Here is a 21,400-nt window from a genome sequence, read left to right on the forward strand (position 1 = left end):
GTTCTGGGCCCCTCAGTTCCAGAAGGACAGGGAACTGCTGGAGAGGGTCCAGCGTAGGGCAACCAAGATGATTAAGGGAGTGGAGCATCTCCCTTATGAAGAAAGGCTGAGGGAGCTGGGGCTCTTTAGTTTGGAGAAGAGGAGACTAAGGGGGGACCTCATTAATGTTTATAAATATCTAAAGGGTGAGTGCCATGAGGATGGAGCCAGGCTCTTCTCGGTGGCAACCAATGGTAGGACAAGGGGTAATGGGATCAAGCTGGAACACAAGAGGTTCCGCTTAAATTTGAGAAGAAACTTCTTCTCAGTGAGGGTGCCAGAGCACTGGCCCAGGCTGCCCAGGGAGGTTGTGGAGTCTCCTTCTCTGGAGACATTCAAAACTCGCCTGGACATGTTCCTGTACGACCTCACCTGGGTGTTCCTGCTCCAGCAGGGGGATTGGACTGGATGATCTTTTGAGGTCCCTTCCAATCCCAAACATACTGTGATACTGTGATACTGTGAAGAGCGGGAGGTGGACTCGAGGGCTGTTTGGGGTGCTTCTTAAAAGCCTGCAATGCACACTGTCACCCTACTTTTCACGTTGCACTAATGCAGTATTTTTTGTTTAAAACCTAGGTAAGATGTATGCTTAATATCTGGGGTGTGATGCTTTTTATTCGACTTTCCTGGATTGTAGGTCAAGCAGGAATTGGTACGTATCTTATTTAATATCATTTTCAACAGTGAAAGGGATAAAGAGGATAAACTATACATGATCATGATTAATATATAATCCGAGATGTGCATTTGCATGTTGAACTAAATAATGTTTTCAAATGCTTGCCAGAGTAAAAGATGTTAATCCTCCAAACTATTGGAATTTTCCAGACTCGCGGCCAAATTACTGCTTAGAGGCACAGATCTGTTAACTATGCATATGATCATCACATTTGAATATTTCTAAGCTTTAGTGAAATTTGTATTTAGATCCTGTAACAGATGTAAACTTCATGACTCGGGCCAATTTCTAATATGTGCGTACAGAGTTAACCTTTAAGAGTTCACACTTCGCTTATCTGTGAATCCCAAACCTTGTCATCTACATATTAAAAACAACGCTTCTTCACACTTCTCTACAAAGACGAAAACAGAAGTGGAAGGAGGTCTCATCTCATCAGGATTTTGTTATTTTTAACTATAGCACAGCATTAGATTCTACTGTACTTTGAAACACTAAGTTTTAAAAACTCTCCTCCAGCTTTCTTAGAAGCTAACTAAGTACACTTCATTGTGTGCTGTATCTTTGCTTCTTCATTGTGCAATTTAATTAATCCAAATCCCAGATCTCAGTCCCTGGAGACCGGGCTCTGGGGCCTCCAGCCAGCACTTTGTGGAGTGTTCAATGAAGTCAGTAAGAAAGTGCTCACAACTCTGCAAGATCTGCAGCAGCTAGAGGAGCAGCTCGGGAGGGTGCAGTGAATCAGCAGTTGTTATGGGGTCCAAGTTCCTTTTCAGAGCTGCTGCTCCAGGGAAGCACAGAATGTGAACTGCGAAGGCAGCGTCGCCCTGCGTTACATGATCACAGAATCCCAGAGTGTCAGGGACTGGAAGGGCCCTGGAAAGCTCATCCAGTGCAATCCCCCCATGGAGCAGGAACACCCAGATGAGGTTACACAGGAAGGTGTCCAGGCGGGTTGGAATGTCTGCACAGAAGGAGACTCCACAACCCCCCTGGGCAGCCTGGGCCAGGCTCTGCCACCCTCACCATGAAGAAGTTTCTTCTCATATTTAAGTGGAACCTCTTGTGTTCCAGTTTGAACCCATTACCCCTTGTCCTATCACTTGTTGTCACTGAGAAGAGCCTGGCTCCATCCTCCTGACACTCACCCTTTATATATCTTTAAACATTAATGAGTCACCCCTCAGTCTCCTCTTGTCCAGCTCCAGAGCCCCAGCTCCCTCAGCCTTTCCTCACACGGGAGATGCTCCACTCCCTTCAGCATCTTTGTTGCCCTGCGCTGGACTCTCTCCAGCAGTTCCCTGTCCTGCTGGAACTGAGGGGCCACAACTGGACACAATATTCCAGGTGTGGTCTCCCCAGGGCAGAGCAGAGGGGCAGGAGAACCTCTCTGACCTACTGACCACCCCCTTCTAACCCACCCCAGGTACCATTGGCTTCCTGGCCACAAGGGCCCAGTGCTGGCTCATGGTCATCATACAGGCTAGAACAATGCAGCCCCAATCTTTGACTTGGGACCCAGCTGTAATCAGCAATCCAAAGGGTGGGTGACAAGTTTTCCAGTTTGCATTCTCACAGAATGGAAATATTAAGTAGACATGAGCTGGAGTCCAAACTCTGGCCTCAGGGCATCAACTCTCCTGGTCTTGGATAAAACACAGTGCTCAAATTCAGACTGAATATAAATATAATTCACTTCCTCGTTAATGGAAGTAAAATAAAACACTGAATTGAAACATCTCTATAATTTTGCATGGTTGAAGTGTCACCTCCAACAAAATACAGTAACTTCACCAAAGTTTCACCGGGGCTTTAAAAATAATAATTAAAGAAAAAAAAATGCAAATGAAATGCTCGTTAAGAAAAAAATTTCAGCCAGAAACTTAGAGAGACACAAAGAGGGAATAGAAGCAAGCGGAAGAACTTTACCTACTTTTGCAGCGCTCCGTGCACGGCTCCAGCGCTGTGCCTGACAAAGGGGTGCTTGCTGGTTTTATGATGCATACCAAATGAGAGCGTACAGCCCAGGGCACTCATAAGTATATGCCTTGCCATGAAAATTCTGCATCTTAATATTGCCAAGACTTTGCTCTGGGGTTTCATGCAAAATTAGTTTTTAAGGGCAGTTTAGTAACTTATTGAGATCATCAAGAAGTATTACTTTGTTTTGAGGTGTGAGAATAGCCACAGGCAAGAGTAATTCATTTTAGAACAACTTACTTAGCAGCCATATGCCTGGGTTTCCATCTAAACTTTAATCAGATTTTAACATTAATTTGCACCAACATCAGTTACAGCCTTTCTGCTTTCACATTTAATTTTACCTTTTTAATTCACTGATAAGCAGACCCTCCTTTCTTACGGTTTATTGCTCTGCTGTTGCTTTTTAAAATTGCATGCCTTATGTAAGGAGGCTAGTTTTACTTCTGAAAATGAGACATCAAATTCCATTTCAATAATTTCTCAATGCATTTTCTGAATGTCTTATAAGCAATGAGCTTTGAGTCCCTAGCCAAGCTGCTTAAGGAGAACAGTGAGGAAAGCTCATCATCACCAAGGCTCAGGGATTTCACTGGGTACTGCCACTAACATCGAAATTAAATGAGTCCATTAAACCACCATCTGGGCACCATTTATATCCCCATCATTAGAGGGCCAAAGAGGCAAAACTCAATTATTTCCATACCCTGATAGGTTGTCTTGGGCAAAAGCTCCTACAGGGGAAAAAAACAATGTTCCAACAAAGTTCCCTCTTTATCATCAGCTGGGAAAAAGGGACAGTGTGGTCCTGACAAGGTTCCAGGTCCAAAACTAGGCTGCTGTTTCCAAAGTCTGTATTGGTAGCTACATGTGGAATGGTTAGCCTAGGGCAGGGAAAAACACCAAGTTAATGAAAGCCTGGCATCAAATATTACAATTATGTTACATAACATTATATTGCAATGATATTTTGGTTGAGTCACTTTATTTTATACACTTTTCTTCTTTAATGTTTTCTTTTTTTAATTAACATGGAAGTCTTCCCAAGCAGGTATTACTCATTGTATAAATATCTGACTCTATTTATCATATACATATTAACAACATGAATTGTGACATGCAATAGAAAATCCTGGAAAATTACTCCTTAGGATGCACATGCACTTACCGAATAATTTGAAAACTACTTTAAGAATAATGTGTCTATCTTATCCAATTTAAGAGTTAATAGCTGATTGAAAGTCATATTCAGCTACTTCTCATGCACAATATTTGTATGGTTTAAAAATATCCTTCTGTGTAGCAGTACCTGACCAAAAGGAATGACTGTTGATTTTTTTTATATAGACCTACAGACAAAATAGGTGCATTATTAATACAGTAAGAGTTCAAAAATCAATAGGATAAATGTGATTTATTAGGGCTCAAATCACTTCAAACATCCTGTGTTATCCACTATGTTACGTATCATTTATATCTCACACATTACATTGCTCTGTCTTAAAGGATTGTGATACCATGGCTATAATGTGAGCAGCAAAGAACATTCATTCAGGGATTGGGTGTCTATAACCATCCAGTATGAACTGAAGTCAGGAATCTGATCTGGAAGCCAGAAGGTAGAAATACAGCAGATAAATCAGTACGTTTGCAGCACTTCTAGCTGAATGTCGGCTGTAGGATCCAAGTTTCAATTTGGATGAGCCCTGGTCAATAAATATCACAACAACAAGAAGAAGATTCCGAGCTCTCTAAAATTACGCATTACAGATCGCCTGTTAAAGAAAATGGCATCTGAGCAGCAGTTTCCATTTTCAAATGTTTGTCTCGTGTTAGAGTAAAACGACTTTTTGCAGGGAAAGGAGGAGATGAGGAGAGAGTGGGGAAGTGCAGCACATGGTGTCTTGGCAAATAAGGATAACGAGGGTTTGCACTCAGGTCTTTTCTCTACCTGACAGACTCTTTGTCCTGGCGCACTGTGAAACTGTACCAACAGTCTTTCTCCAATTCAATATTAATTAACTGATGAAAGACAGCAGCATTCTTACAAGACGCCCTGGTTAATTTGTTGATTTCTTCACTTAAACAGCCAGGATGTTTATTAAAGGCAGATATAAGCATCCATGGCCAGGGACAGTTCTTTGCTCATTTCCTCCAGCCTTTGAAAAATCATGAGAGCTTCTGGCTAGGGTACTCCCAGCAGAAAGAATCACTGTCTGAAGACCGATGGGAATAAATTACTCCTATGAGATGGACTCCTTGGAAACACGCTGCAAACTGCAAGTGGTCAACAAACCATCTTTTCAGTTTATTGCTCTGATTCTGGCCTGAAAATTCAATTTAAAGAGAGAATGATTTGTAGGAATCATGGAACATGAGTAAAATATTTTATCTTCTTGTTACTGACAGGTCTTGGAGTAATCATAATTCTTCTCGCCACGATGGTAACCTCAATTACTGGGTTGTCAACTTCTGCAATAGCAACTAATGGGTTTGTCCGTGGAGGTAAAAATCTTAGGGTTACTAAAGCTTTCAATCCCAAAAAGGCCTTTATGTAGTATTTTCATACGAGGCAAACCAGCAGGACGATAAACCAAGTGGTACCTTGAAAGGAACTGGAAGGTAATGATGCTAGCCACCTCTAATCACAATTTATGGCATGTTTGAGTTGCCAGTTTGATAAATCCCAGATTTCAGTTCGGTCTGTGAAGTACGTTGCAGATGATCCTGCCTAATGCTGAGCGAGGGACGGCTTCTGGCTTTTCATGGAGATCTTCTGTTACCTTTCGGCAGGTCTTTCTTATTGAGAACATTCCAGGTTGGACATCGTTGGACAAACTAAGCATAAGGCACCTCCTCCTCTCATTTTAAAGGCTGATACAGATCAGTGGATATCTTCAATTTAATACCTTCTTTATAAAACTCCTTACATTTCAGCCACTCCTTGGAAGATGAGTAAATAATTTTGCTGGAAAAGTGCATGTCAGGTATTTTATGAAACAAAGTTCTAGTGCGTTTCAGAGCCTTAAAGTTGTAACTGGCCTGCTCTAACCTCTGTGGAAAATGGCGAGTTCTTACTATGTCATTTAATCCAAACAGGTATTTGAATACACTTGAATAGACTTTCTTTTTCGGATCTTTCAGGTCTTGGAATCATAGTTATTGGTCTGAGTGTAGTAGTAACAACATTAACAGGTATCTCCATGTCTGCCATTTGCACTAACGGAGTAGTAAGAGGAGGTAAGTGAATATGATCTCATGAAAAATACAAAAATGTGTAGATTTGGATTATCGAAAGAATGGAATCAAGATAGCTGTGTTATAAGCAGAGCAATAATAAACAAATGTATTTGGAGTGATCTCTCTCAAAGGATCAAGAGTAAATTAAAATGTATATAAACACTTCCTGACAATAAATATTAAGTGCCAGTAAGATGAAGTGAGTTAATTAACTGTCAAAGTAATATGCTCCATTTATGGTAATATGCAAAAAGGATTAAAGATTCACTGCATCATTGTGCAGGAGCTTTAACAATGTACTACAGATTATGATATTTCACGCTAACATTGGGATAGATCCAGGTAAGTCAGAACCTGTCTGCAACGAGGTTCTTTCTGCTGTGTTTCTATATTATGTAACATGAAAAAATTATGTGAAGGTCCAGTTGTGCATGCTAATATGCACTAAAACGACTTCTGCAAGAGAAAGACACACAGAAAAGTCTGAAGGCAGAACCAGTACAAAGCACATTCCTTTATCAGTGTACTATAAATATAGGGCAAATATCGATTATGTGCGTTAGGCTAAAAGCAGAGATTCCTGCTGTATTATTTATGAGAGAAAAATAGGCAAAACCTGAGCATTAGTTGTGCTGAAATAACAAACATTTCTGTCTGCAGGTGGAGCATACTATCTTATCTCAAGAAGTCTGGGCCCAGAGTTTGGTGGATCTATAGGACTTATCTTTGCTTTCGCGAATGCAGTGGCGGTTGCTATGTATGTAGTTGGATTTGCCGAAACAGTTGTAGAACTTCTTAAGGTAAATGTAGATGTTTCATATCTAGTATTAAATGGGGGTGGGTGGGTTTGTTTTGTTTGTTTTTCTCTGGTTGGTTGGTTGATTGGTGTAAGGTTTGTTTGGTTTATATGTTATATTTGTTTAAGTGGCGATACTTCTTAGCTGAGGTTTGAGGGACACCTTTAGCAGGGAAGAAGCTGGTCAGCCTAAACGTGCCATAGAGGGCTTCTCCATGATTTCTACTTAACGAATATATTTCATACATTTCTCAACAAGAATCGCAAAATCAGAAAAGGAACAGACATCTAATTAGACAGCCAAATAACCCCAACTACAAAGATCCAGCTGGAACACGAAATACAAACACATGGTCTCACAAATCCCCGAAACTTTGACAGCTCGCTGCTTTCTATTTTACCGTGTTACCCGGCCCCACCAGTTGCGCAGAGAACAACTGGTTCTGATAACATTTCTTACTGCTTTCAGGAGAGCGATACCCTGATGGTTGATGAGTCCAATGACATCAGAATAATAGGCACCATAACTGTTATATGTCTTCTCGGCATCTCTGTTGCTGGCATGGAATGGGAAGCAAAGGTAAACCTCGAAAAGAACACAAAAGCAAGCAGCGTATTAGGTTACCCTGCAGCATTTGTGTGTGAGGAATGCTCTACAACAGTTTCAGTTTATGCTTAATCTTTCTAAAAGCAATAGCAGCTTAATCATTACACTCAATTAAAGCACAATTACTCCATGCTCTTCCTTGAACATAAATTTAAAAGGGAAGAGGAAGTTTGTGTTCTGCACACAGCTTGTGTCTATTGATTTTCATCATTCAGGCCATCATTTACAGCCTTGGGTAAGTGCCCTTTTTGCTCTTATTTTTGATGTAGCTTGACAGAATAAACAGTAGTAAAAACAATATATAGTTTTATCACTGTACTCTCTCAAGCCCTACTCAGCAGAAGAGCTCTGTTTGCTATCCATTCTTAATCTCTGATGATTTCTGCTATTCCTTCACTTGTGAAAAAAGTTCAAAATGGAAATTCAAATGGAAGTACTTTAGAGGGTAAAATACAGGATCAAAATGTGGTCTAGAATAGCACCCTTATTTTTACATTCTGCTCTGATGGAGACTAGAACTACTTATAAAAGAGATCAGAAAAACAATTAGATATTATAGCCCTTGAAGTGACACCCCACTGCAACTAAACCGATTTTATAACAATATAAAAATGTCTTACACTTGATATTAATGCATACGCTGTTTCGTTTTGCCTTTTCTTGGAGAGAAACTACCATAAAATTAAATTATAACTATATATATCATAATCCCTTTAGTAAAAACCATCTGTAGTTGTCATTAGCTGATTCAGCTATCTTGATTCCTGGTATTTTTGAAAACCACAGAAATCAGCAATCTGTCATAGGGAATGCATACAGATAACTTACTCTATAGCCATCTCCACAGTTAATTAAATTAAATTAAAATCAGGAAAATATTTTTCTTTCTTTTAATAGGCTCAAGTTATTCTTCTAGTTGTTCTCCTTATTGCCATTGCAAACTTCTTTATTGGGACAGTCATTCCTACCAACAACGAGAAGAAGGCAAGAGGCTTTTTTAATTACCAAGGCAAGTAACCTTGCTACCTAGCATAAAATAGTAATTTTGCATTCTTTTTGGCTTCATACTGAGTTAAGGATGCCACCGAAAAAGGTCACAAGATCAGGAGCTTTTGCCTGAGTTTAAGTAAGCTTGCAAACCAAGGGAATTTATTTCATCTTTAATTTTGAGCCTGTCTCTCTGCTGCTGAAGCTGACAGCACAGTTACCTGCAGCTCGAGTCTTTTATATATCAGCACAGCACAGACCAGCTTTTCCACAGAGCTAAGTGCAAGTGCTGTAGTGACACTCCTGTCACTTCAATATGGATGCGTAGCTCTGAGATGCAGACAAGCACATCCTACTGGGGACCAGACTAAGGAAATCAAACTCACTTTGCTTATGATATGAGACAGATTCAAACCCAGTCGTCCAGACGTGAAAGACTAGCTTATTCACCTCCTTCATTAAGTGACTTTGGAATCAAATCCTGGCGGTGTGTTTCATTCTCATCTATATTTGCAGCATCAATATTTGCAGAAAACTTTGGGCCGGATTTCAGAAGCGGAGAAGGATTTTTCTCGGTGTTTGCCATTTTTTTCCCAGCTGCCACTGGCATTCTTGCAGGAGCCAACATCTCAGGAGATCTGGAAGTATGTATTTCATTAACTTCATACGACTATCTGCAGACTGAAAAAAGAACAAGAAAACAAATTATGAATCAACATTGTATTTAATTTCAAATCATGTCTATTTTGTGAAGCGAAACTCTCATTTTTAAGTACCTACTTTATTATTTAGCAACATCAGTTCACGTTTTCCCTCATAATGCATTATGGCTATTTGCATAAATTCCTTGGGTTGCTATATCATTTAACAGCATGTTTCAATAACCTGTAGCAATATATCATTAATGGTCCATTAGCAGCACGAGACATAAATTACATGTGTATCTCTTGACACTCTTCTTTTACAAACTCATCCCAAAAAGCACACCTGTAAAGCTCATTTTTGTACTCACAAGAATCAGTGGAGACTGGTTTTTTCTATCCAGGGTCATAGCAAGGGCAGAGCCAACAGAGCATTTAATGAAAGTAACTGTGTCCCAGTCCCATGTCATTACTGCTCCTCGAAGGAAAAGCTGCATGTTTGCAGCTGTGACAAAAGAGAAGAGTCTGAAGAGAAAGGGAAGGGAGGTCCGAGCGTGCCCAGCTCTCTTGCTGTGCCCATTCTGTCAGGTCCCTGCTCTCCTCTTGCACTATAGCAGTTGTGCAAGATGATATGTCCAGTATCTAAACATAAATTAGAGAGAGGAATTTAGAGTGCCCTCTAGTTCTGATGACTTTGCATGGTGTATTTAATGCAAAGACTGAAGTAATTCAAAGCTCAGCAAAGCATCTAGTAAAACATCTCTAGTAAGTGTGGAGCAACGCAATACAAGTTATTTGGCTTGATGATATAGACCCGCTGTCTGTTACACCCTAAGGAATCAATCAAAGGTCTGTTATTTCTGTATTGGCACAGTAGTCACAAGTTCATAGATCCTACCAACCCTGACAGACAGTTCTGCTTCCCTTCCTCACACCGACTTGCATGCCTCATCTCCTTTGTTTTCTGCTTTTGAAGCCAAGCACGGAGAGAAATATGTAGAAACCGAGCCCCTAATAGCATCTATGAGATTCCATTTTTAATTAAAAAACCAAAAATCATTGTACTTCCGTCCACTGAGACTGAATCAGCCTCACACAATCTCCATCCTTTTATCAAACAAAAACAATGCTTTCACCATATATGGTGCTCTCTATACATGGCACGCTCCCAAAGCAGCAGCACTCCTTTCATAAGCTATTTGAGGGAGCCTGAGCAGACCAAGGGAAGCGCTTCTCCCATTGGCTCTCTGCGGTTGTTTCAGTCTGGCAATAAGTGGATTTCTATAACCAAGTCCTCCAGGCTGCAGATTCCCCACTGAGATGTTTAGATGCATTAGACAGTTCTAATTAAATTAAGCAGCCTCTCCAGAAACCTAAAAAAGACAAGCTAAGAAGTATTTTTAAAAGTGTAAAATTGACCAATCGAACTTTCCTTGGAACTTGTTGCAAACACCGACATACACGTTTCTGTTGTAAAGCTGTAAGAAGCTTTAATCCTAAAACTGAAGTTTACGGTGTTGAAGCTTGCAGCATGAGACTCCACAAAAACTGTGACCTAAGACACGCACATCAGAACTGCATCAATTAAAGTTACCATGATCTGAGGGCAAAAGCTCTTGTGCTGCTGAAGTGACTTTGCAATTATTTTTCAGCTCGATAAATCCTTCCCTCGTTTAAAATTTATAATAATTATTAACGCAATTAAGTCATTCATCTGTGTTGCACGTGGCACTCCAAATTCGTTTTTTTTCCCATGCAACAAGCATAGATACAAAAGTACAAAAGTCTGTGAGTTAAAATATATTCCATACATCTTTGACTTAAAAAAAATCCACAAAACCAGACTCGCTAAGCCAACTTAAGACAATTCATAAAGCGGGCTCCTAGCATCAACTAACATACTCAATTGTAAGGTGGGCTAGTATTAAAATTCCCCTTAAAATTACAATAGATAACGCAGACTGCTGGACCCTTACTTACAGTTGGATGATCAAAGCTGCTATTGCAGTCTGTAAACACTATAACTCAGCCTTATTAAATTATCTAAATCAAAAGTCAAAACAATGAAAGGAAGTAGTTCTGTTATGAAGACACAGCTAACAATTCCCAGTGGCCAATCACAGAAGTACTGTGCTCTGTACAGGGTGACTATCTGCATCTATCTTACCGATTAACCAAAAATGGTCCCGTCTCATCATCCACAGGAGTTTGATGGTTAGTGACTGCTTATCCGTTATATCACTAACCATTAAAATAAAGCCCATTGCTGTGTAAAGAGAGTTTAGAGCTCCTGGAAACACATAGCTCGGGCTTCTCCTGCTGCTATAAACGTGACCTCTGCTCGTGCAGAACATCCTTCCCTGTGTCCAGGGTAGGAGCCCTGCCCCTCAGGACCACTTCACCATCTACACGCTGGGACAGGAAAGGTTGGCACAGGTCTCAATGATAAAAATCCATCCCCTCGAGGTACCTTCATAAGCACAGTGTGGCAGGACTCCCTAGCACGCAAATGCAATCAGGGTGCAGCGCACAAACTCACAGTGTTTTTTGGGTCACTGCTTTGTTTCAAGGATCCACAAGGCGCAATACCCAAAGGAACAATGCTGGCCATTCTGATCACAACCGTGGCTTACATTGGCGTTGCAATATGTGCAGGTAAGTACAGAACCTTTGCTTCATGCCTTAACGTATACAGTTAAAACATTTGAAAGCCTGGCATGCAAATGAATTATTAACCTCACTGATTTTTCATCCCGTGGATTTATTATGTAAAGAGAGAGTTGTTTTGATTTTACTATATGTAAAAACAGTAGGAGGGAAAGCAGCAATTAGCTGGATTTTTGTATAACTTGTACGGTTACTTTTGCATTTAATTCAGTGACAAAGACCACTAGCATGTTCCTCTTTCACATCGAAATTTCATATGGCTTCTAGTTGCTCTCACTGGTTTTACTGAGCACTCAAGACTAATAGGGTAACACACACATTTTGTACGTGACGTGTCAAAGACAGAAATCAATTGCCTGTCTTAAAGAAGATGCACTGCCTGACTAGGTGCTCTACAATATTGGAATGTGAGGTAACAAAAGGGACACAATAGTAAGAAGACGACCTGTATTGAAGCCATGAACTGTGCTGGAGAAACATGCAATTAAATTCTCATTACAAGGGTACAATAAATCTCTGTTCCAGAAAAGACTTTTCTTTTTCTATTTTAATACTACTGTAAGAAAGAGTGTTGTAAGTGACACTCTTTCTTATGAGCAAATAGCTCAATACTGCATGGGAGCCCTGTGGGATACTCCCTTTTCTGCGAGATGAATCTCAGGTCTCCTTGACTTCTGTGGTTCTTGTACTTTATGCAAAAGCAGAATACTCAATTCGAGCTGCAGCTCAGGTTATTGCATTATCTGGATCTAATTTTCCCCTGCAATTAAAGTAGAGGCAGTAGTTCTTCACTTTCTGTTATAAATCTGTGTTAATACATGGTTGTCTTCTCACAAGCAATAGCTGTATTTCAACCTCAGCGCTGTCTGCTTTTCAGTACAATACTTTTTTTTCTTTCTGTTTGCATATTGCTTTGCTAAATAGCTAATGGTTACTTGGGGACTCTCAATAACAATGTTTCATACATATTTGAAGATACCATATAAACTTACATTTTGGCCACTAAAGAAGTTGAGATCAGCACTCTCAGTTAACTCCATCTGTTCCTTCCCCCTTCTGGCGGCAAAGAGAACACAGCATAAATATTAATAAAACCAAAACAAATGTAGGTAATTTCTCCTGTTTAAACTTTTTCTCGCCATACTGATATCAGTCGGGCTATGACAATTTGAACAGCTGAGGATCTGGGTCTCTAAAGCAATTGTGTGTCCTTGTTAAACAACAAAAACTGTGTCTAGACCTGTGACCCTCACTGACCTGTTTGCTTTGAACACTGGCACTTAGAAAAGTAGTCACAGGCAAACAACACACTTCTAAGTGAGTTAATTTATTGTTGATCTCTGCCTGCTTCTCTACTCTCAGAAATATGCTAGTCCTCATTAGTCAACTGGCTGATTCTTTTAAAAGTAACAGAAGTAAATGTTTGCTTATAGACAACATGAGAAACCAAGCCACAATATGGGGAAGCAATCTCTGCCCAACATGAAATGTTGCTCTTTGGGATGAGACTAAGGCAGCAGTTGAACCAAATGTGTGCAGATGAAGAGTCAAAGTGTGGCAAGACCATTCTTCCAGTGTCACAATGAAGGAAAATAATCATATATCATTGTTTCCACAGCCTCCTGTGTTGTACGAGATGCTACTGGGAACATCAATGATACAGTTGTACCTGGAATGAGCTGCAATGGATCATCTGCCTGCAGCCTAGGCTATGACTTTTCCAGATGTGCAAGTCAGCCATGTGATTATGGGCTGATGAATAATTTTCAGGTTTTAATGAGATAATATGTATAATCATAAGCAATATATGAATACATAAGCACAAACATGCAAAACCATTATTTGCTGACAACTAACTGCAACAGTAAATTCACTTTTATCTAAAAAAGTAAAAAGCAATAGAAATAACCAAAGGGAAGGGTCCCTTGTATTCCACGTTGCCTTAATACCGCCCATCACTAACCTTCCCAGCACTCCAGTAAGGTCTTTATCTCTTCTTCCAACAAGTCCCATGCAGCAGTATGTGCTGTAACATCTTCAAACTCCAACCCTAGACTTAACAGAGACCTCAGGAACTCCTGTCAAATGAAGAAGTCATCTCATTGCTCTTACACACAGATGTGATTTTACTTCAGGGGCGCTGTGGTCACTGTTAAAGGTTTGTGCCACAGTACAAAAAAAAAACAGAGTTCTCACTTCTTAAAAAAAAAAGTATCCAAAAATAGTCGAGTGTAATATTAAGTGAGAAGCAATGGGGTCTTTCTCCTAGGCCAGAGACTGTCTGCCATTTTTATTCTTCAAAATAAAGCTTAGGCAAAGCATCAAAGTCAAGCAGTCCTGCTGCAGCCTGCCACTGTCTGTTCGGCCCCAGTGCTTCAGGGCCCGCGAGAGGAGCTCGCCACCCACCTGCACTCGCTTTTCAACGGGCCATTTGTAGCCTTTAAAGTCACTTGCTTTTTTCCCAGCTGGCTCTGCTAAATGTCAGGGCTGGGTAACCACCTTAAAAGGGATAAGCTGTCCCTGTCACAGACTATTTCTCCTTCCTTTCTTGATCATTTGCCATCCTCACTTGTACCTGAGCTCAGCTGCCCAGACCCAGGGCAACTCTTAAAATCAGTGACTTCCCCACAGCCATAAAGAGAGTTTCACTCCTTGCATTTATCTTTGCCAGACAAAAGCCATCAAAAAAGTGTCTTCATCTGACAAATCTCCAGAATTAACCGTTTGGTTTCCTGGAGTACTTCCTCTGCACTAAAAAGCATCTGGCAATCACATCTGTCCACTTCATTTTGCATCAGTGGTGGCAGAGGCCAGCGCAGCCCCTCTGGGAGGCTGCGGGAGCCCTGACATTGACCATCACCGCTGTCTGTTAGGCCAGCACAATCAGGCATTTTCTCTCTTTTTAAGCCATATTAAATAATTAAGATTACAAAAAAACACCCCCCCACACACAAAAAAAACAAACAGAAACAAACACCCACCCCATCCCCCCAAAAACCAAACCAAACCAAAACCCCAAAACAAACCCTCCCTCCTGCTCGCCCAATGACAACAACAAGCCAAACCAAAGTGCCTCCAACCACATTTCGTACTTCGGTGCTTTTTCCTGCGGTATTCATTTGCACTTCTTGCTACAAGCTGACTATTTACCCATCAAGTAGAGAGTGTTACTTATAGCAACCAGTTAGTAAAGGAGGTGAGAAAAGCTCGCGGAGTACTCATCCGCCTGAGCAGACAGCTGCATACTTGTATAAAATTTAGCTATAACTCTGTTGCTTTTTACTAAAACAGGAATAATAGTATTTCGCTACTTCACAGTTGGTTTGTAGTATATTGAATTTAGAACTGTGAAAAGCAAAGACATGTAGAAACAGGGTACTTGAATGGGTCTGTGATCAAAAAGTGTGTCAAAATGCGAACCTGACAGTTCTTTTTCCCTTTTTTTCCTAAAGGTGATGAGCATGGTGTCTGGCTTCGGTCCTCTCATCACGGCCGGCATCTTTTCTGCTACTCTGTCATCAGCTCTGGCGTCTCTTGTCAGTGCACCCAAAGTTTTCCAGGTAAAATTAAACTATACATAAAGGGAGCAGCAACATGGACACAACACAACAGAGGGTATGGGACAGAACGATAACCCGCACAACTGACACCAAGCCACCGATTCATGCTGCGGTTTCCTCCGGTTTAGGCTCTATTTAGCTATTCAGTGAATCTTTTTTTTTAAAGCACTAAATAAGTATTAAATGCTTGTGATTCCACCTTCCCACTATATAATAATATAGTAGGACATTGGCTTATCACCTTATTTGAATATTTACATGCCATAGCAGTAGATGTACTTGAAATACTAAGACAAATAGATTTTTTGCTTAGCAAATGCCTAGCAAGCTGTCACTCGTAGAAAATGAACTTCCGATTCAAGAAAGCACCGCTTAACGGAATTAAGTTCTGATTTGTCTCCCAGGCTCTTTGCAAGGACAACATCTACAAAGGGCTCCACTTCTTTGCCAAAGGATACGGAAAAAACAACGAGCCCATCAGGGGATATGTTCTCACTTTCGTGATTGCCATGGCTTTCATTTTGATCGGTTGGTATATCATTACACAACTAATTCTGAGATAATTAGGGAGCCTACTCTGCCAAGCCTTCCCCCCAGTCAGCTCCAAAGCAAATCCCAGGTAGAAAATCCCAGCTACCATACTTAGGGGTGCGGGGATTTTTAAATCAGCTTTTCCAAGATCTGAAATTAAAACTGTGTGACGCTAAGTAAACGGGAAGTTTAGTAGAGAGAATTCAGGTTACCATTTAAAAAGCAAAACAATACACTTTAATGACAAGTCCTTTGTAAAACGCATGTGTTCTCTTAATTATGTATTTAAAATTTCGAAATTTACATCAGATTTACATCATTAAGAGCCAGTCTATATAATCAGAGTATCAAGTATAACCTTGCATAGCACGTATTATTAAAATCAACATCAGCAGGCACTACTTAATATGAATGAAGGGACATCAAGGTGGGCCTAGATTAGAACACAGGAAAATACCCAAGCTCTCCATGGGCAACAAACTCAGACGGTGTCCAGATTTAATGCACCATCAGGAAAAAGCTATCCAGCATTCTAGGAATCTGGAGCCTGTGTCTGACTTGTGTGTGTGTGTCTTGCAGCTGAACTGAATACCATTGCTCCCATCATCTCCAATTTCTTCTTGGCTTCATATGCTTTGATTAACTTCTCCTGCTTTCATGCTTCATACGCAAAATCTCCAGGTGAGTCCGCATCCACCAGTGATTTAAATGGAGGTTTCATAGCCCCATCTCTGCAAGTTATTGACTGTATGTCAGAGTAAGCTGCAGTACCTGTAAAATATCTAATCCATGTGACCTGAGGTTTTACTGCTCTCATTGAATATGATGACATTTTATTTATCTCCAAAAGATAAAAATAATGGCTCTAGCCTTCACACTCCCTACAGTTGTACAGGATGAAAAAGACTTTGGTGGATCCCACTGGAGCAGAAAATCTCCTCCTCAGGGTGTCTTTTTCCCCTCACTATTACACAACATGGGTGGATAAATACTTATGCCAACTCTAGCCACATAAAGTCAACAAGGTATAGTGCCCTTCTCCACATCTGCGGTGAAATTTACAGTCAAGTTCCTAGGAACAGCAACTGTGCTAGAAGTGCTGCTGCCCGAAAGGGAACACGCACAACGAGAACAGGTCCAGCGAACAGCACCAGCACAGCTCCGCAGTGGCTTGGGACAGAATTGTAGGGTGAAGCGCAGCGAGGTCCTGCTCAAGGGTAACTTGAGACCCCTCTCTACATGTGTGCAGCAAAGGAACACACTGGCTTTCAGGCTTGTGCATCACCACAGCAGAACAATTATCATCTCCGTGAACAAAGGGGTGACACCTTCAGGACTAAAGTCAATCAGCTGAGCAACACTGGCTTTGGCACAGAGGAAAGACAATTTCCTGCTGCTGTGAATCAATTATTCAATCCAAGGAGCGAGGAATACTTTTTTGATTTCCAGTGTGAAGAAAGTGCATAGTGACAGAAATGCCTACATCAACTTCCTTCCTATAGATCTGCATGGTGCCATTTGTTCAGAGGGCGCAGAGAAGATGAGCACTTCTGCTAATTACCTGCACAGCTGAACAAATGCAGATCTGCTCTACGCAGCCTTGGAGCTCAGTAACATTTCCTCTCCAGACTCCACGTGCGTGAATCTGACTCGACTCTGCCACTACTTGACATTTCAGACAAAACTGCCGCTATTTTGTTTTCTCATTTCCTCCAGTTAATTTCTGCCAATTCACAGCGATAGACCATAATAATTGCAAGGCTGCAGGACAGGAAATTTCTGCACAGCAAGACCTTCCCATTCCCTCATTACAGAGATGAGCCAAGACAGGGTTGCTCAGCCTCTCCTTGTATCGTCCGTGTTTTTTACCTCTCCAAAGAGCCTGCTCCACAGAACATCTGCCAGAGACCTGCAAACCATGGAAGCTCACTGTTTGCCTCATTTTAATTGCCAGCAGGGGATGGATTCAGTTCTGCAGCTGAAGAGCAGCAGGAATAATATCTTTCTAAAGTCAATTGCAAATTATTTTATTTTTCTGCAGTGAGGCCAGGCAATTTTGATGCTTAAGACAGGTGCACATACAGTATTGGGATAAACTCTCCTCTCAGCAAGTGTTTTGCTCCCAATAATAAGTTCTATGTATAGGCATCAAAAGGACACAGAAACCAATTACCTGGATTTACAGGAAAATCTATTTTCAGTTCTGAACCAGTGAGTTTTAATTTGGCAAATATATATATAAACAGAATGGTGACTCAAAGACAGGCTGGACAAAGCAGAAGGAAAAGGTTTGTAGTAAAAGGCTTGTAAAGACCCCGTACTCTATACATACAGAAATCTCAGTCAACCAACACCTGAAAGTATCTGCTGCCTGAGAATTTGCACCTATCACTTCCACCCCTTCTGACAGAGCCTGAAACACATTGCACAGGGCTACATATGCACAAAATCAATGGATCACCATCTGATCGCTATATTTTATGCTCTTCCAATTTCATCAATTCTCTTTAAACAGGTTGGAGACCTGCATTCAGATATTATAACATGTGGGTGTCACTTTTTGGAGCCCTGTTGTGCTGCGGTGTCATGTTTGTCATCAACTGGTGGGCAGCTCTCATCACTTATGCCATTGAGCTCTTTCTATATATTTATGTAACGTATAAGAAACCAGGTAAGTCCACAAAACACTATTATTTTGTGCATATTATGCAGCCAGACTGGATTTTAGAGGAATTATTTCTGCTTGCAGAATTTGACATTACTTTTTCTCTGATACCTTTCTTTAGAGGGAAGTCTGGAGGATCCCTCTAAATCCCACTTTATATAGTATAGATTAAGATGATAGTCTGGTGAATTTTTGCCCATTTAACAAACACTTCAAGTATGGCTCAGGGCTTTGTGTAATTATTCCATCACACCAGTTTATTCCTAATAAGTCTTCACTACATTTGAGCTTTCACTTGAGTATCGCTCATGATAATTTTCCATCCACACACAAAACCTCACCTGAATGTTGCTGTGCTGTTGGCGGACTCATCTGGGGTCTTCACCCAAAATGCAAACGTGCTGCCCGTTATACAACAAAGACACGAGCTGAATTACTTATGAACTGATCACCTCCCTACAATTCCTCAGTAAATCAAGAAAGATGGGTGCACTTCACTGCTGGAGAAACTGCTTAGTAGCTCAACAAATCACAGCAGCTGTCCTCAGAAATCTGTGCACTAATACAATACAGCACCAGTATGACACTGCACAGTCTCGTTGTTTATATCCAAGACAAAATGAACCCAGGTCCAAATTTCAGTGCTAACCATCCAGATTACTTCTTTAGTAGAAAACATATACAAATAAAAGAGGCACGTTTCCCAGCAGATGTGCTTCCATTGCAGCTAGTTTGGGATAGCAACACCTGGTCTAAGCCTGCATTATTCTTTTCTGTGTATATTGCTGCACTGATGTGTGTCCTCCCTATCTGTGCTCTCACACCCACTGGGATGGTCTGTGGTTCTCTTCCTGGAAGCATCAGCTGTAGGAGAATGCACCTGGCACAAGACAGTTCAAAAGCATTTGAGGATTGTTACCCTTTCCTGGTATATTGCCCGTGTCCTTGCTGCAAAGTAGCAGCTTAAAGCTTGCTTAAATTCACTGAAGACACTATATAAAATCTGTCTATCTCCTGCCGTCTAACAGAGCGACTTTTGTTCAGCACCAGCAACTGAAGGGTTCAGAAAAGACTAATATTCCTTAGATAAAAGGACCTCCACACAAACCTCCACATAGTTGCACTAAGTATTAGCTTTGTTTCTTGGCATAACAGGACTTGATCTGTATTCATGTAGATCTCAAAATGCAGAAAGCTGTTTCTTATTTGTCTCCATTCAAACAGCTGCACAATAATAAGAAAATATGTATATGACAAAATCAGTTTGGGAGAACAATTTTTGATCTATATAGTCGAATAGAGCTAATTGGATCTAGCAATGCTGCTTCTCAATGGTTTAATTTGAACTTCCTGCAATTCTGCACCAAATACATGACACAGGGCTGTCCATTTTATACATGCCAGAAGGATACAAAGTTAATAGAACAGATAAGAATAAAGCTTTTAAGCAGAGGAAGGCCATTCCCTACAGTTTTTATATAAAGAATGAGACAACTTATTTGCATGCTTGATTTTGCATCACACAAGCAAGACCTATTCTGTTATGAAGGACAAAGAACGGCAGCTCTGTATCTGTGAAGCACGGGAGAATACACCCTGCTTTGGCTCATAGATAGCATGATCGCTGACCTTTGCAATAGAACACAGGGAAAAGCCCATGATTTAATAAGCATTCTTTATCTTTATTATATGCAGAAGTAAACTGGGGATCTTCTACACAGGCTCTTTACTATATTAATGCCTTAGACAGCGCGCTGGCTTTAACTACAGTGGAAGACCATGTGAAAAACTTCAGGTAAGATTTGCACTGAATAGCAGAACGGCTTAGTCTGAGTAACTACATCACCCAATTAAATACAGTCTCTTTTTTTCCTCCCAACAGACCCCAGTGCATAGCATTAACAGGAGCTCCTATGATCAGGCCCGCTCTGCTAGACATCACACATACTTTCACAAAGAACAACGGGCTGTGCATCTGTTGTGAAGTGTACACGGTAAGGTCAACTCATATAAATCTGAAAATTAGCACCAGTGGGTGCTGCAGATCTCCATTACACATTCCTCTCTCACTCGGCACACAATGTTCCCGTTGGCGCTGACGGGCGCCTGTGCAGACCATGAAAGAGATTCACACCGAGAATGAATTTTGCCATCAGTCTTGACAAGAAAGCTATCTGCTGATACAGAGCCTGCTGCTAAACGCCTCATTGAGATGCATTTCAGAGTTCACCGTAGATGGACCAAGAAATTGTTTGAAAAGATAAAGCATTACAATAAAAGGGTTTTTTTTAAATGGACACAGCAAGGCTTAAAAAACACCCCAAACAAACAACAACAAAATAAACACAAAACCCAAACCTTGAAGGATTATAGTAGAAGAGTAAAGTTACCAAGGCTCTGTTTTCAGCTTTGTCACTGATTTGCAGTGTTGGGGTTTGGCTTGGCAAGTGATTCCACTCTCTTTGCAGTGGTTTCTCCAAAACTGTAACAGTGCTAATTTTGAGGATAAACGTGCTCTTTTGAGATCTAGAGAGAAGCAAAGTATAATTCTAGTTATAAATACATAGGAAACGATGTATCTTAAAGGATGATGATCCAGTCTCTCATTAGGACAGAAGAAAATAGATGGGTTTGTAGTGTAGAGGATAAAAATGTATTTTAACTATTACAATGACCTTTTAATTTTGAGAGGAGAAAACCAGCTCATGGCAGCAAATGGGGCTGCAGAATCTAACTAATAGAGTCAGTCCAGGCAAGATAATGTATTCCTCTACAGGAGGGCAGGAATAATTCACTTGATGCTGCCAGATTGCAGAAGGGGAGTACAGAAGATCTACGTGTGATTCTTCCCAAAGGAAATGAATCTATAAAGTGTGAATGGTCCTAATTCCTCTCTACTGTAATTACTGGTAGCTTTCCCACTGCATTCAGTAAGTGTAGATTCAATCCCAACTAGATCCTGAGACTATGAAGCTTCCTAAATTTGAGTTTCAGCAAGTTTTCTG

General features: G+C 40.7%; 1 protein-coding gene and 1 long non-coding RNA gene across 7 annotated transcripts in view; one reads left to right on the forward strand and one right to left on the reverse strand.

Annotated features, from left to right (window-relative positions):
- SLC12A1 (solute carrier family 12 member 1) overlaps positions 1-21,400 on the forward strand; it is a 56,313-nt gene that overhangs the window by 17,739 nt on the left and 17,174 nt on the right. For 4 of the 5 annotated variants that reach the window (XM_065075867.1, XM_065075868.1, XM_065075866.1 and 1 more), the window contains exons 4-17: positions 619-694; positions 5,846-5,941; positions 6,602-6,741; positions 7,207-7,317; positions 8,242-8,353; positions 8,848-8,975; positions 11,543-11,627; positions 13,258-13,409; positions 15,092-15,199; positions 15,604-15,727; positions 16,310-16,411; positions 18,246-18,401; positions 20,091-20,190; positions 20,278-20,389. In XM_065075867.1, the coding sequence (XP_064931939.1) occupies positions 619-694; positions 5,846-5,941; positions 6,602-6,741; positions 7,207-7,317; positions 8,242-8,353; positions 8,848-8,975; positions 11,543-11,627; positions 13,258-13,409; positions 15,092-15,199; positions 15,604-15,727; positions 16,310-16,411; positions 18,246-18,401; positions 20,091-20,190; positions 20,278-20,389 (1,602 nt within the window). Of the gene's footprint in view, positions 1-618; positions 695-5,110; positions 5,207-5,845; positions 5,942-6,601; positions 6,742-7,206; positions 7,318-8,241; positions 8,354-8,847; positions 8,976-11,542; positions 11,628-13,257; positions 13,410-15,091; positions 15,200-15,603; positions 15,728-16,309; positions 16,412-18,245; positions 18,402-20,090; positions 20,191-20,277; positions 20,390-21,400 lie in introns of all 5 variants that reach the window. The other variant, XM_021297862.2, reaches the window with a different exon arrangement.
- LOC110364347 (uncharacterized) overlaps positions 3,412-21,400 on the reverse strand; it is a 34,688-nt gene continuing 16,699 nt past the window's right edge. Inside the window, exons 3-6 of one of the 2 annotated variants that reach the window (XR_010475219.1) lie at positions 12,632-12,695; positions 8,782-9,012; positions 7,198-7,323; positions 3,412-3,585 (exon numbers count right to left, since the gene is read on the reverse strand). This is a non-coding gene — a long non-coding RNA (uncharacterized LOC110364347). Of the gene's footprint in view, positions 3,586-7,197; positions 7,324-8,717; positions 9,013-12,631; positions 12,696-21,400 lie in introns of both variants that reach the window. The other variant, XR_010475217.1, reaches the window with a different exon arrangement.

The sequence above is a fragment of the Columba livia genome, chromosome 11 (genome assembly GCF_036013475.1).
Source record: "Columba livia isolate bColLiv1 breed racing homer chromosome 11, bColLiv1.pat.W.v2, whole genome shotgun sequence".
NCBI classification, from domain to species: Eukaryota; Metazoa; Chordata; class Aves; order Columbiformes; family Columbidae; genus Columba; species Columba livia.